Source organism: Dermacentor silvarum, chromosome 9 (genome assembly GCF_013339745.2).
Source record: "Dermacentor silvarum isolate Dsil-2018 chromosome 9, BIME_Dsil_1.4, whole genome shotgun sequence".
In the NCBI taxonomy this organism is placed as follows: Eukaryota; Metazoa; Arthropoda; class Arachnida; order Ixodida; family Ixodidae; genus Dermacentor; species Dermacentor silvarum.
The window spans coordinates 136,087,987-136,104,024 of NC_051162.1; the positions used below are offsets into that span (position 1 = coordinate 136,087,987).

Here is a 16,038-nt window from a genome sequence, read left to right on the forward strand (position 1 = left end):
ATTCCCATGGTGGCTGAATGAACGCAGCGCCAGAGTTCGCTCTAATAATTATCGCAGGAAACTCTATGGCTTGGCCCATCCCTAAACTGAGGCCGCGAACCCGTACTACGCGATTCCACACCAGCAGATGGCGCCACGCTTCTTTCATTATCATCATCATTGTGACCTACTAAATAAGATGAAGTTCTTCTTACAGTTCGCTGAAGGATATCCCAAAACAGGATGATGTTAAGTTTAATGTTTTTTTTTTCCCTCATGAGAATGCACATCTTGTGCAAAACGCATATGCAGGACCGTAACATCGAACGAATCTTTTCTTCCAGAATGCATTTTGCTACAATGATTATTCACCTTTGTGGTTTGGTATGATCAGGTGCGGTTCCGGGGCCAGGATATCCGGATCCCTGGATTCGTGCATGGGTATAAATGGAAGACAACATTTCGATTTTTCATTAAATTAAGAAACTGTCATAAAACATTATAGCTATTTGTCTTGAACCATTTGAACTACTTGGTGACCCAAATGTTGCGTTGTAGCGCAGTTGGTACTGCTTTTATAGCACACATAATGCGGAGGTTGTGGGTTCGGCTCCCAGTGGTGGCAAGTTGTTTTTTTCATCCACTTTCGTTTTCTTTTAGCTTATCATTTCTGTACTTAAATAAATACCCCAAATAACTTCAACATTTCCTCAGCTTCATAGTCTGTTGGCTTCATATGGTTGTGATTAACTAATCAGGCTCCTCAGTTTCCTTTCTTTTCATTCATTGCATAGCAAGGGTCTTGGATCCAACAGGTATGATGCCTTAAGGTAGCATACGAGGCTTCATTGGTCAGCCACCAGCTTCTAAAGGTCATGCAGTTTGTGATTCGATTAATCACAATACATCAAAGAATAAAAAACTCCAGTTGATCCATGTGAAAATTCTCCTAGCCCACAGACTAAAACTGACTTTTTTTGTACTTTGAAAAATCCAGTGAGAAGTCAGAAGGGGAGTAAATTTTTTTACTCCCATATGAAAAGTGAATTCTTCAAAAATAGCAGAAGAAACCATCAACAGATTGTTTTGTGCTTTGTTGAAACTGGTATGCAGAAAAGTGGGAAAAAGATAACAGGAAAAGTATGTCATAAAAAAATTTTATATTGTTTTTTACAACATATCCACAGTTAAAACAGTAGCTCACATCCACAATTCATCCAACAAAAACTTGGATGGCCAGCATTGACAATGCCCACTATGTTCATGTGCTCCCAAAGTAGTTTCTTTCTGCAAGCTGACTGCTTGGTAAAGGCTGGATTCCACTAACTAGTATGTAGTATAGGGGGCTGAAGAGCTGCTCAGATTGATTGCCGATATGCGCCCATGACAATCATGAGCCTTTTTCGCCAGAAGAGAGGGAGAAGGTGTTCAGTTATTTCAGACACACCAGATGTTTCACAGAAGTTACAAAGGAATACTGTGTTGCAATTACAAAATTAGAATTGTTGCAATCACATGAAAACGCTTTTAACATTTCTAAACTGTGGGATCAGAAGGCACCCACACAGTGGCTTGGTACAGTAGCGCACCCAGGATCTCTGCCAGGGGGGGGGGGGTGCCAGTTTGCCAATACAATCTAAACAGCACTAATTTCAATTTCTTCGCGGGAAATTGTCAAAAAATGTGCTTTTTGCGCACGTATGCGAGTGTGCAGATGATTGCGCGTCTTACATCTTAGTTGCAGTACTCAAAGGCGCAAGGAAAGAAAAGGGGTTAAACAAAAGGGGGGTTAACTCGGCCTCGGGGGGTGGGGGGTTACAACCCCCGAAACACCCCCCCGTTGGTGCGCCACTGACTTGGTATCACACGTTTAGACTTCTCTTCCTGTCACATGCTGCTCACTTTTATCATAGCTTTCATACTTGGAGTTTTATGAAGACATGCATACTTCCCATAAATTGTTGCAGAAAAACAGCATCTTTTAGTGCGTGAATGCCAGTGTCATCTTGCCAATCTAGCAAAAACTGCAGTGTGGATGTCAGCAGAGGTGCCACAAGAATCAGTGTGCTTTTATTTACACTTATCAGTGTTTCCATTCACACACTGCATTTTCCTTTCCATACACAGATCAATGCAGGGCTTGTCACTACAAAAATTTCAATGCAGCTGTGATCTCCATCATTACATATGTCTCCTGTGCTGTATTGGATGCACATATTTTCTTGTTTCAGCATGACCTGGCACAGACAGAAATTTTCCATGGGAAAGCAGGCTTGTTTCACTCTGCATTCTGTAAATATAACAGGTCAGAAAAGACTAAAAACAGTTAGCAAGTACTATGCATCTAAGACGCTAGACAACATGATTTGCAGAAGATTATGGGTGCAACAATTTGCCTCTTATGTACAGTCAAACTTCGAAGTAATAAATGCAGATATAACAAAGTAAATCTGGAATCTCTCTTGTTGGTTGATCACATGTAATGGAACACAGTAGACTTCTGTTAATTTGACTCCGATTAACACAATCAGTTATTTCGATCCTGACCGAAGGTCCTGGACGGTACCCATATATTTCCATGAGCCCTAACTTTCGTTATTTCGATCCTGAAATTGCTCTTCGCTGGATAATTCAAACTTAACTAGTCAGTACACATGTGCCTGACCTCAATGGTGACCGTAACAGAGGCAGCGTCTGTCTTGGTGGAGTTTAGGGGACAGAAAATGCTTTAAACATGTTATCTTCAGCAGAAAACGCCCCTTTTCGGTTTGGCCTAGAAAGATTTTCAAGAAAAAAAAAAACGGAAACTCACAACGAATGATTACAGTATTTACTCAATTTTAATGCGCGCCTTTTTTCCAAAGAAAAAATTGGTATAAAAATTGTCAGCACGGTGCAACCGAATACAAAACTAAAACTGCATTCGTGTCATTCACCACAGCCTGCTGTAAGAGTTGCAGTAGTGGTAGTAATGTAGTAAATTTTAATGACAAGGGCTGGGCCGTGGCCTAGGTGAGAGTGAAGGGAATGGATGGGTATGGGATACCATATGCTGGCTTCCTGCCCATAAGTCAGAAGGGCCAGCAGGGTTTACATGGCCCAACACATCAATCTGGTCTACTCCTCATAAGAGGCCACTCCCAGAGGGTAGGGAAAGCAGCTTCTGAGTGAGGCTGTGGCCTGGCTCATCCATAGCAGACATGTCACTTCTGTTGTGGAAATGGACCTGCAGTTGGGGCAACTTATGGGGTGCTTCTACCACTGGCTAATGACTGCCAGTGTATCGGCAACAACGGTCCGTGCCTTGTGTGTTGGTACTTGAGCTGCTAGGGGAATGTCTTATGGTACGGGTGGGTGGTGTTCTGGAATGATGTCCAGTAAAAGTTGTCTGCTCCCGCTGGAGTCAAAAGGCGGCTTCTGCAGTGGGAGCAGGTATCTTGGGAAGGCAGTTAGAATGATTTGGGGGATCTCCGAAGGCTGTCATAGAGGTGCAGTGGTCTATGAAAACTTGCTCACTGGCTGCCTCATGCGTATACCCTTGAGGGTGTGGTTGTGGCCTGGTGTCCAGTGTATGCGACTCTTGATAGTTTGGCGAAGTAACTCTTTACAAGTCTGTTCGATCTATGATGGGAAATCTTGGTATGAGCGTCCGTTAAGGGCCTCAATTACCTTTTGACTGTCTGTTAGTATGCAAACTTCAGTGATGCCGGTTGTTGTTGTCAGGTACAAAATGGTGCTTGCAATGGCCTTCAACTCCAGACCTGTTGCATGAGAGGTGCCACTGAAGCTGTGTTGTCTGGTGCAGTAGCGTCGACCACTGTCATTGCTGCCAGAGAGAGACACTAGCAGTAGAAGCAGCATCCATGCAAAATCATGGGCCCCTAAGCTGAGACTGTCTGTGAATGATATGTTCCTGTTGGAGTGCTCAGCCAGGTCCTTTGGTCCTTGTTAAATAAAAATGAAATTCTGGGGTTTTACGTGTCAAAACCACAATGTGATTATGAGGCATATGAATAATTTAATTATAGAGTATTACGTGCCAAAACCACGATCTGATTATGAGGCACGCCGTAGTGGGGAACTCCGGAAATTGGGATCACCTGGAGTTCTTTAACATGCACCTAAATCTAAGTACACGGGTATTTTCGCATTTCGCCCCATCGAAATGTGGCCGCCGTGGCCGGGATACGATCCCACGACCTTGTGCTCAGCAGCCCAACACCTTAGCCACTGAGCAACCACGGCGGGTCATGAGACATATTGTAGTGAGGGGCTCCATATTAATTTTGACAACCTGGTGTTTTTCAACGTGCACTCAATGCACAGTACACAGGCGTTTTCCATTTCACCCCCTTCAAAATATGGCTGCCACGACTGGGATTCGATCCTGCACACTCAGGCTTAGCTGCGTAAATCGGTCTTTGTAGCCAGTGGTCTGGGGTCTGTTACTTGATGTTCCTCCCGTGGGGGGGGCCAGCGTGGCCAGTTGGGGAATGGAGTGAGAGGCGGATGTGTCTACATGGTGTACTAGGCGTTGACCATCTGTGGTGTGTGGAGTACACAGCACGGTGCAGTGGATGGAGACAGACAAGAAGCAGACGACAAGTAGTGCGTTCGCAGAGGCAAATTCCATGCTGGATGAAAAACGACAACGTCGAAGAGCGTCCAGCCTGTGAACACACGGCGCAAGAAAATAAAAGAAAATAAAAAGCCAATCCAATCAGAAGAAACCACGGGGCTTCGAGCAGCCAATCAGCAAAAGACTAATCGGCCAGAGTGGCAGAAAAACCCGCCGTGGTTGCTCCGTGGCTATGGTGTTGGGCTGCTGAGCACGAGGTCGCGTGATTGAATCCTGGCCACGGCGGCCGCATTTCGATGGTGGCGAAATGCGAAAACACCCGTGTGCTTAGATTTAGGTGCACATTAAAGAACCCCAGGTGGTCCAAATTTCCAGAGTCCCCCACAACGGCGTGCCTCATATTCAGTTCGTGGTTTTGGCATGCAAAACCCGATAATTTAATTTTTTTTTAGAGTGGCAGAAAAGCGAGGCACGCTGGCAGAAAGGGGGAGAGTTCCAGGAAGCGACGCCAGGAGACGGTCGGCCACCGGACCGGGAGTTGAAGACGAGCCGTCAAGTTCCAGACCCGAGCCACCAGGACTTCACCTGACCGGGGCCTCCTGCCAACCCGTTCCTGGACGTCGCCACTCTACCCGATCGTGAACTGCTGCCCCAGGCCGGCGGACTTCTGTGCCCGTGGGCAGAATGTGAGCAGTGGGGCTACGGGCCCCCTCGAGTTCCGTGCCCAGCTGCCTGGCCAGAACGCCGCCGCCGTCTGCTCGTGCCACCAAGCCACCTGCCTTCCCTCTCCAAGCCAGAGCTGCCGCGCTCTGGTAGCCTGTCCAACGGTCCAATACACCAACCTTTGGTGAGACGAATGCCACGTCTTTCGTTGTTTCGCTGCCTCCCATCCTCTGCAATCTATTACGCGCCCTCACACTCATGATCAGCCCGGACTCGCGTGCTATTAATACCATGAGTGTGCTCTGAGCGTTTTTTTTTTCATGACATTTTTTTGAGTCTTTGGTTTATTGGTTACTTTTCGTTTTAGATTTATTAAAAGTTTGTGTGCGTTCTCCAACAAACGGCTTTGTTCTCAATTGGGTTTTCGGAGGCTCCGCCTCAGAGAATCATCTGAATCATTAAAGGAAAGAACCTGCATCACACCATCACAAGTAAAAGTTGGCCTTGTTCTGTGGCTTGTTACTGTGTCAGCAGTCGAGACAGTCATTGTCGGAAGCTGGGCATAACGATGAAGCTTGATGGCATGCCATGGAAGGACCCATGACAACTCGGAACACAGAGTTGTTTGACATCAGCCAGCGCCAAAGCAATGCCAAGATGGCAGCAGAAACATTTTTTCTCATAGCATGACAATGAAGAAGTGCCTCTTTTGGTCTTTGATTACAAGAGCTCATTCAAAAGCCAAGTTATTTTACATACTAAGCTAGTGGCAACAAGTCAATTCTAGTGTTTTTGGTGTTCAAGAAATTACATTGGTTGCAGGATGAACTAGCCACATGGCTAGTCCAGGCATAGGCCACCATCCCATTTGCAATTGTTGCAGAGTCCTTTGATAGATGCAGAATACTAAATCTGCAATGGAACATATGAAGGATGACAAGCTGTCGTTCACAGATAGTGATAAAGCAATGTCAGAAAGTGATCACAGTAGATATTAAGTGCAAATAAACTTTCATTCTGTGAAGGTAAAGTTCACTGGTTTTATTTTTTTTTAATTTCCAGAATCGGAGGCATGCTACATATTTCTTGATAAAAAATTGGGTCTTTTTTACTTTGTTTTGGAGCTGTAAAGTCATCTCTAGATTAGTTTTCTACTTTGAACCTATAAAAAATCGGTATGTATTCGATTAGGGGCTGTGTTAAGATCGGGAAAGTACTGCCAAAATGGTCCTTGCGCCATAAAACCGCACATATCATCAATACTGTCAAATGAATCGGAATCATGTTGGGTAATTTTTTTTCTACCTCTTGATTAATTTGACCCGCCGGATAATTCGGTCAATTTCGTCAGTCCCGACAGGATCAAATTAACGGAAGTTGACTGAGCAAATACTTATGACAAATATTGGAAGTAACGAAGGTAGTATGGTGTAGCATGCAACTAAAGAAGGTACGACCGTATAGAAAACACATTGTGGCATTGTGCAGCAACAGAGTCCTGCACTCAAAGTTTATGGTGTGAATCTTTGTTTTAAGCAACTGCATTTTCCAGGGGCCGAAGTGGCCCCTGATGCTAGAAAGAAACATTCGTCTGGGGCCACAGCACTAGTGAAATTACACACACAGTTGCTATACTGGACACTGTCAAGTTCCACTTTGTTGTTGCCACCTCTTGTGCTGTGATAAATGGTTCACAGAGGCACCTCTCTGACTGGCTCAGAATGCCAACAACATGGCAGAAGTACAGCACCCCAGGAAGACTTGATGAACCTGACTTTGAAGCGACTGGCCACGATACCACCACCAACTTGAATGAATGCTCAGCACTTAGCCCCAGCAACTGCAGAGCACCTTACTAAGGCAGCAGTCAGGCCTTCCATACAGCAAGGAGTGCTTAGAAGGTCTGTACAGGCTGCCACTGCAAAGTGAACATTCAGCACCAGAAACCAATCAAGTGAAGCTAGCTGAGCTGGGCTCTCTGAGGCATTAGCTGAAATGCCACAGGGGGTTTGGAGGATTGGTAATCAGCCCATAGAGTGCTCAGTGTTCCGCTTAATGGCCTTTGTGATAAGAACAAAGTTAAATTTTCGATCCATATAAGACATAGCAAGGGACGCCAAAAATCCTGCGGCATTGGCGAGAGGGTAGAAGATGTCACAGTAAATCTTAACCCTTTAACTGCAACTACTGAGATAACTCGTGAAACCACCCACGCGCACCCCCTGCTACTCCCGAGAATACTCGTGTTGCTTTTTAAATTCACTCCCTGCCACTCCCAATACAACTCGTGCAAAAAAAAAGAAAAAATTGCGTTCATGTCCCGCCATCTATGGAGAGGTCACCTAAACCATAGAACTTGTAAATTAAATTTTAGACAACAGATGGAGCGCACGTGTGTGCACCCACATCGCTTCATCTCGGCAGAGCGCAGCAGCCATGGCGAGTCAGCATGCCACGTGCGTCCACGCTTTGACAGACGAAGAAATTTAAGAACTGCTGATGAATATTTTTACATGTCCTGTGGAGTATCATGGTGCATTACTAGCATGAAATTTACACTGAACCAACATGGATACCACACGAATGCAGTGCTCATGTTCGAGTCACATGTCTGTGCATATATATATATATATATATATATATATATATATATATATATATATTAGACAACAGGGTTTTCAGGTAAACCATTCGAAAGTACTATGCACTATATGTGTCGCACCCCTTTTTCTTTTTTTGTCCATGTCTGTTAAGCTCATTTACATGCTTGCAATGCTTAACCAACTCACCCAGCTAGCTGTGTTGACAGGTCTATGTGCCAACAATCATGATGATGAATAGGCAGAAATGTACTACGAGGACGTTCAAATGGCAATGGGGAAGAACAAAATTGAGCACTACGATGTAGTGATGGGTGACATCAATGTGACGTCAATGTGATGCAGTGATGGTTGACATCAATTGAATGACTTCTCATGTGTTTTCCCCGCTTTGATATTTTGTTATTTTGATCACTGACCAGCTTTAGTGTAATTTGTATGTGTACTCTCCCCCCCCCCCCCTTATGTAATACCCCAAGCAGGGGCCTTTAAGGGAACACTAAATGATGATGATGATGAAAATGAGGAAAATGCAGGCAGGCTAGCAGGCAATAGAATATTGCGGCATTGGCTCTAAAAATATGCACCATAGCAAGAAGAGGGCATGGTGAAGTGCAAATAGAGGCTAGCAGGCAATAGAATATTGCGGCATTGGCTCTAAAAATATGCACCATAGCAAGAAGAGGGCATGGTGAAGTGCAAATAGAGGCTAGCAGGCAATAGAATATTGCGGCATTGGCTCTAAAAATATGCACCATAGCAAGAAGAGGGCATGGTGAAGTGCAAATAGAGAAGAAAAAATAGAAATATACACACTATGTGGCAATCCCATCTCAACATTGTGCACAACATAGAAGCATTAGGTATGGTACAGTATAGAAATTACAGGTTAGTGATGTTTACGCTTAGCCTTAACTTGAAGGTGAAATTTGTCAGGAAAGGTATAACAGTTTATCAGTCACTAAATCACAGAAACTCATAAGGAGGAGACAATTACAGGCCTTTCAAGTGTCAACCAGAGGTCTAGATATGTATGCATTAATGGTAAAGTAGGCCCTAATTATTTGTGGGGTGTCTATCAAATGTCTTTTTCAACATTCCCCAACTTTCACAGTGAAAGTTCGCTGACTAAAAAACATAAAACAGCAATTGATTTTTCAACACAATTTTTCTTACAATGCCCCATAAATTGGGCAATCAAGAAAAAATGAAACTTGGGGAGAAATTGCAGCTGACACCAGAAGCAGGAAACATATAAGTGCATTAGCCATTTGCTCAGTCTTGCACTTCAGCATGATATCTTTTCATGAAGCAACAGACTCATGGCGACCCTAGCTGAGTCAAGTGCACTGCAACACGCAACTGACTGCTCAATGTCACACTTCAAGCACACCACCACCTACAACACTCCCCTTCAACTACCCCTTCATGAATATCTTGTCCACACCTCTTCAACTCATAAGGAAATATCAGGCAAGCATAGACAGAGTGTTAGTTGCTATGTGCAATGGTTTCAACAAGTTCACACCTGTTCCCTCAATCAGCACGGCACTCTTGGCTTTCTTAGCATCAATAAACTGATGTGAAAAAATGATTTATTCATCCTCACCACCAAATTCTGCGTCCAACGAAGGTGTATTGTCGCCGAGACAAGAGTGTGAGTCAAACGACACCCCTTATTCGACACTGATGCATCAGAGTGTAAAAGATTTATGCAAGAAAGCAAGAATTTTGTTAAAGTTTGCCCTGACCTATAATGGGATAGATATGCACTTTATAACGATGTTTTTACCAAAAGAACACCAGACTGATGGGCTAGTTGGTATTGCATAATGTGAGGTATATCGCAAACACAGGATGACAGAGCGATGTGTCTTCCCCTCCTCCGTCTATACCTCACGTGATGATTTACTGTTAGAATGACAAGCAAAACAACTTTTTGATCAGTGATTTTTTTCAGCAACCTTGTAGCCGATTTTACCTGTTTCAGGAACTTCTAGTAAGCTATGGCTTGTGCTGCCATAAAAGGGGGACACAGATGCTATCACAATTTCTTTCTCGTTTACATTTTCTTTTTTGTCATCTGGCGCCGCCCCATTCGTTGACCCCTCTAAAACATTTCTGAGAACTGAACCTATTTTTTGAAAATCTTGATGCAACATTCATGAAATCGTAAAACAAGTTCAACTTTATAAATTTTATGAAAATTTTGAGAGTTGGCAGGTATGCGTGTAATGCATGTCACTGACAGCACTGCATTGGCTAATGGCCCTTTTCCTTCAATCCTTAGCATCCATGGCACCATGGCTCAGCAGCGTACAAAGTGGTCGGGAACGGTGCTACAAAAGAAAATTACACAAGGCTTCAGCATTCCTTCAGCTTCATTTACTGTGACAGCAGCATTCTCCTACAGTGAAGAACACCATCTTACTTTTTTCTTACCTGCTTGTTCCTCAACTGCCATAGAACCTCGTTCACACGTATTGGGAAAAGAAAACACAAGGAAATAAATGTACTACAGTATAAAAACAAATTACAAATTGGGCAGACTTGACTACAATTAGGATAGCATTGCACGAATCGTTGCAGCACGTGACGCAATTGCAGGCCAAGCTGATGGGGCCCAAGCGGCCCAAGACACGCATTGCCATGGCACAGTACAATGCCATGGTCGTACTGTGCCAATTCAGCAAGAAGCTTAAAGGTAGCACATCAGCTTATAAAGTGAATACAGTGGAAACTCGTTGATACGATTCTGCGTAATACGTTTTTTGGGGTTATACATTTTTCTTTTCACCCCCCGCCCAACTGTATGCAATGTATTTTCATGTGGTTTCATGTAAACTTGTATTTCTGAAACTCGTAACGTTATATTCAAGTGTACTAGATTAAATTACATTCCAACGACCCACGAACAACGTGTTAAGAGCTGGCCACGCTAGTGGAAGAATGCGTGCTGCGTGCCGGAGGTAGCAAAACACGCGCCACAAAAGCTTGCCGCGACGCAGGTTTTTTGTGCCATAGGAGGGATCGGTCCTAGACCGATTTAAAATGCCGCGCGCCTCGGCGGCAAACGAGCCGCGAGCGAAGCAGACCTATGAGAGCCGCCCCTTTAGTGACGTACACGCAGGAAGCTGGTGTCATGCGGACTCACTTGACCGCTATTTTCGCACTCGTAGTATCGTCTGCTTGCGTCAACTTTCGCTCGCGCTTGTTTTGGTTGGCTTTTCAGGCGAGATAATAATGCGGTCACTTGGCTGAACGAAGCGCCCTGCTCTTGTCCGCCAGTCGTATCGCTCGTTGTGTCACACTGCTCTCGGTGTTTCCTTTGTTTTGGAATTCTTGGCCTTGTGGTGGCGTGACCTCCGTGGCTATGTCAAGAAAACACAAGGCACTGACTTTAAAAAAAAAACTCAATATCATCTGCAAGTTCGAAGAAGACCCAAAGTAGAAGCATGTGAATCTGGCAAGCGAACTTGGTTTGCCGGTTTCAGCACTGAACATCGTCATCGGCAAGCTTGAGGAGTTGAGTGAGGAAACGGTGGCTTCGTTTTTTAACTTTCAAAAGAACTTGTTCATGGACTTTGAAAAAAAAAATAAAAAATTTCAGCAAGAACTGACGAGCTATTTTAAAGTTGCTCAATAAAGGCTGCGGTTCGTGTGATGTCGAGTGATGCTGCTCATAACACACGTGTTATGCGGAGCAGTATCACTCTATGCCACAGGAAGCTTTGCTAGTGAGTTTGTCACCAAGTAAGCATCTTTTCTTAAGTTTTGGGGCTTGCTTTGGATGATACAATTTTTGGATGATACGTTTTATTTTCTGGTTCTGGCGAAGATTGTATTAACGAGGTTCCACTGTAGCCTTCTTTGGCTTTTTCGGCTGTTCTCATGGTTGGCCGGTGGTCGATGGTTGGTCTCTGTGAGGAAAATGTCCGTTCTCTTGCCGTCTCTCTTGTTCTTGATCACTTGCTCATTTGAGCTATTTGCTTACATTGGCAACCATCGTTGATGGTTCCTGCACAATTTGTTTCTCTGTCTTTTTCTTTACATGTGTGCTCTGTAATCATGTAGGTAAACTTATTGAGACTCGGCGCATACTGCTGTCGGCTAGGCAAGCAGAAAAGCTGACATTGGGTGCTACAAGGTGTCTAAAAGCTCTGCAGGGTAAACGACCGGCATGAATCTGCAACTTTGGCAGTTTACTCATTTTCCCTGACATTTCCAAGTTTTTCCAGGTCACTAAGCCCACTAAGTTTGAGATAGCAGTTTTCACTCTTCAAAAATGCAATGCCTTCTGCCTCCCATCTGCTTATACAACGTTCTTCTTGACGGTAATATGTCTTCTACTGCTACTCTCGAGTGAGCCACAGCCAGTAGCAAACAACACAAAATGTGATAAACTACAAGCCCCACTCACTATGATCAACATTTGATTATTCCCGCCTAGAGACTACATGTAGCATTACCCGCAAGGCCATCTAGCCTTTATGACTGACTTTATGAGAGCCTCTATGATTACATTTATAGGCAACCGCAGTAGACTTTGTGATGTCTCGATCTATGGGCAATGATGAAGACGACTGGCTTATAATCCCCTCTTGCATTATCACACAGGTTGTTCTTATAAGCATCTACAGATTGCACGCACAGATGGATTCAGTGGAGCTCTCGCTGTCACATCTATGACTGACAACATTAAATGTTTTGTGACTATTGTCTATAGATGTGAAATACAGTGAGACCATACACCAAGCTGCTACCCAGTGTTCATGTGTTCATGAGCATCATCACGTGGCCTGCATCATGTGTTCCTACCAAGGAACACATGATGCAGGCCACAACATTAGCCTTCCAGAAATTTACTTACACTGAGTGTATTCAGCCTTGCAATATATCCCTTGATATCACCATCTTCATTACTTCATTGGTTCCTGAGCAGAAAAGGTAAAACAGAAATTATGAGTTGCAATAGTACTGAAAGTTGGGCGAGTTGGTATCTATTCATCTTGTAACTGCAGCGCGCACACGAGAAACGAGGACAAAAAGTGAAAGTGACAGACAAGCGCTGACTCGCATTCACTTTTTGTCCTCGTTTCTCGTGTGCGCGCTGCAGTTACAAGAAGAAATTATGAGGAACAAAGTCCTATTGGCACGCCTCAAAGCTTAAAAATCTCAGGTTTACAGGTCTTGTGTAGCAATTTATTTTTTGACTACACAGGACAGAAATGCATGCACTGGCACTACTTTGTTGGTCAACATGCAGTGCTCATATAGGCTGGTTTCAGAATATTTTGGCCTAGTTGGTATTTGGTGCGAGAATTAATTGTAATTAAAAGGATGTACATGAAAACACAGACACAAAGGAAAACAATCACCTCCTATCAAAGGACAAACATCCTTTTAGCAGTAATTATGTCTCATAGCAAGTACCAACTAAAAGACCATGAACAAGTTCTTCCGAAATCAGCCCACATGGCTTAAACCAGCCTACAACGAGGATGTACATGAAAACACAGACGCAAAGAAAAACAATTGTGTTCTCTTAAAGAGGTAAAGGCAAATGAAAGTGGGAAAAAAGATAACTTGCCACAGGTGGAGACCTAATTCTCATCCTCCTCCTTACGCATGCAATGCTTTAGCAATATAAGTCACTGCGGTGCCATCCCTCTGGCCACTTTCTTGGGTATATGTGTACTAGATTAGCCCTGGCAGTGCTAGCTGAGCTGCTCATCTCCAAGATGGTGGATGTAGAGCATCTTTTTAACCATCATGTAGTGAGTAATCTTACGAGCAGGCGACTGCGCAATAAACCCTCATGGCCCCAAGACTGCCAAATTTGAGGCCCTGGCTAAGCAATGAGAGAGAGTTGTTTGTTGTTATCCATATCCATACAAAGAAACAGGCAATGAAGCAGAGAAAGCATAGGGGAATGTTTTTGTTATGTTTACTTGAAATATAGAAATAATGAGGCAAATGGAAATAGGAAATTTCCTAGTTTTATCACAGCCACCTAATTCGCTGTCATCGTCAACTGTGCTTCTCTTCTCTCGAGACCCATTCTTTAACTCTTCACAGAAAACCGGCAGCCTGCCCTACGCATTGTATGGCCAGTCCAACTCTATTTCTTCATCTTAATGTCAATTAACTAACTAGCCTATCAACTACACTCGTTTGTCATTTAACATCACACCTGTCATTTTTTGTTCCATCACCCCTTAATTAACTTCTTCTCAAGCTTCCTTGTTAACCTCCTTGCACCATAGTAGGTCAGAACCGATAGAAGGAAATGATTGTAGAGTTTCCGTTTCAAGGATAGCAGTAAACTGCTGGTCATGACTCTATTGCCTGCCGTATAAACTCCAATGCATTTTTATTCTTCTGTAGATTTCCTTATCATGATTAGGGTCCCCTGTGAGTAGCTGGCCTGATTAACATACTCTTGTATAGATTCTAGGGGCTGATCACTGCCAATCACAAATTCTCATTCTCTTGCCAGGCTATTGAACATTACCTCTGTCTTCTGCATATTAACTTCCTCACCTACTCTAGGGTCTTCAATCTTTTAATCATTAATCTTTTAATCTCAATCATTAGAAGTGTCAAAGTGGAAAAAAGTGTGTGAAGTAAGGGAAGCCAGTCACATGGTCAAGCGATGGGAGAGTTTAGAAGTGTGTATGTGTGTGTGTGTGTGTTTATGTAATGCCAATTGGTAAGAGCATTGCACGCGTAATGCAAAGACGTGGGTTCGTATCCCATCTGCGGACAGCTGTTTTTTCATCCACTTTCATTTCCATTTATTTATAATTTATTTAATTCAATGAAAAACTACAGATAATTTCCCTTATGCTGTCCTTGGTGTCATTGTTTGTTGGCTTCTTATGATCTCACTAATAAAATTGGGCCCCCCTTGATTTCCTGTCTTCTCATTAATTACATAACTAGGGGCTCGAATCCGGTAGCTTTGATGCCTTCAGGTAGCATGTGTGGGTTTAATGACCACCCTAAAAATTTCACATAGACGTGACGGTTGTGGCAGAAAGGATCCGCCTCCAAGGCCATGAGTGATGGCGCTGGCTAACCCTCCCAGGGCTAGCTCAAGTAGACAAGCATAAATATTCCAGAAAGTGGATGGGAAAATGGCGCTGTGGTAGTTCAAGTGGTAAGAGCATCGCACACAAAATGGAAAGGCGTGGGTCTGTATCCCACCTGCGACCAAGTTGTTTTTACTGCGATAGCAATTATATGGACACTTCAAGTGGATTTCTGCCGTCGCCGTCACCGTGAGGTTCGGTATAAAGTCGAGCGATAAAATCGTCGCTGAGCGCTGTATATGCGAGTGAAAGCGCGCGGGGGGCACGCGCTATCACGGAGAGCGAACGCACGGCGGAGAGCAAACGTGACTTCCGTCGCGCGAAAGGCCGTGGGGGTATGGGAGGGAGGGGGGGGGGGGCGACGCTGTGCTGCGGCACCAAATGCGTATCTTGCAACCGGGCGCAAGGAAAACTGGCCACTCCATCTCCTACGCGAAAGGAGGAAAGCGGGAAGGCAGCGCGGGAGGGAGGGTGGGGAGTGCAGCTTCTCATCTGCCAACAACTGAGCTTGTGCTTTGCGCTGGTGCGGGCTGTCGTGTGCACCGTATCTTTTTCATCCCCTTTCATTTCCATTAATTTATCATTTATTTTATTCACTTAAGAACTGCAGATAGTTTCCCCTATGATGTCTTTGGTGTCATTTTTGTTGTCTTCTTATGATATTGGCTAATAAAAAACATACGACATAAATTATGTAATGAAATAAATGGTATAAATGAGATTGTAGTGTCATGGTCGTTTCTTCAATTCTATATATATCAGGATATGAGTGACATGCATGCGTGACCTAACATGGAGGACATGACATAAATGTCATCACATGTCATGTACATTATGACATGAATGACAAGCCATGCATGAGACATCTACCACTTTTCCCCTGGACATGTCTTGCAAAGTCCTTCTAACCTCATCGCTAGTTGCACTACGTCCTTTCACTATGTTCTTAACACGGCTGCTCTAAGTACTGTGCATGCAGTTCCGTATAGAATTGCTCGGCTTCCTTCAATATATTGTCATAATTGATGATGACATCACCATGCTTATGTTTCTTTCACTTTGTACGTCATGATCCAAGACAGAAAAAGGGAGAAGAAGAAAAAGATACGAAAAGGAAAAGAAA

At 43.9% G+C, this 16,038-nt stretch overlaps 1 protein-coding gene across 2 annotated transcripts in view; it reads right to left on the minus strand.

Annotated features, from left to right (window-relative positions):
- Positions 1-2,027: 2,027 nt before the first annotated feature.
- Positions 2,028-16,038, minus strand: part of LOC119464420 (isobutyryl-CoA dehydrogenase, mitochondrial-like) — a 70,764-nt gene continuing 56,753 nt past the window's right edge. The window contains exons 10-11 of one of the 2 annotated variants that reach the window (XM_037725379.2): positions 12,692-12,755; positions 2,028-2,269 (exon numbers count right to left, since the gene is read on the minus strand). In XM_037725379.2, coding sequence (XP_037581307.1) covers positions 12,703-12,755 — 53 coding nt within the window. In that variant the 3' untranslated portion in view covers positions 2,028-2,269; positions 12,692-12,702. Of the gene's footprint in view, positions 2,270-9,403; positions 10,161-12,691; positions 12,756-16,038 lie in introns of those variants that run through there. The other variant, XM_037725380.2, reaches the window with a different exon arrangement.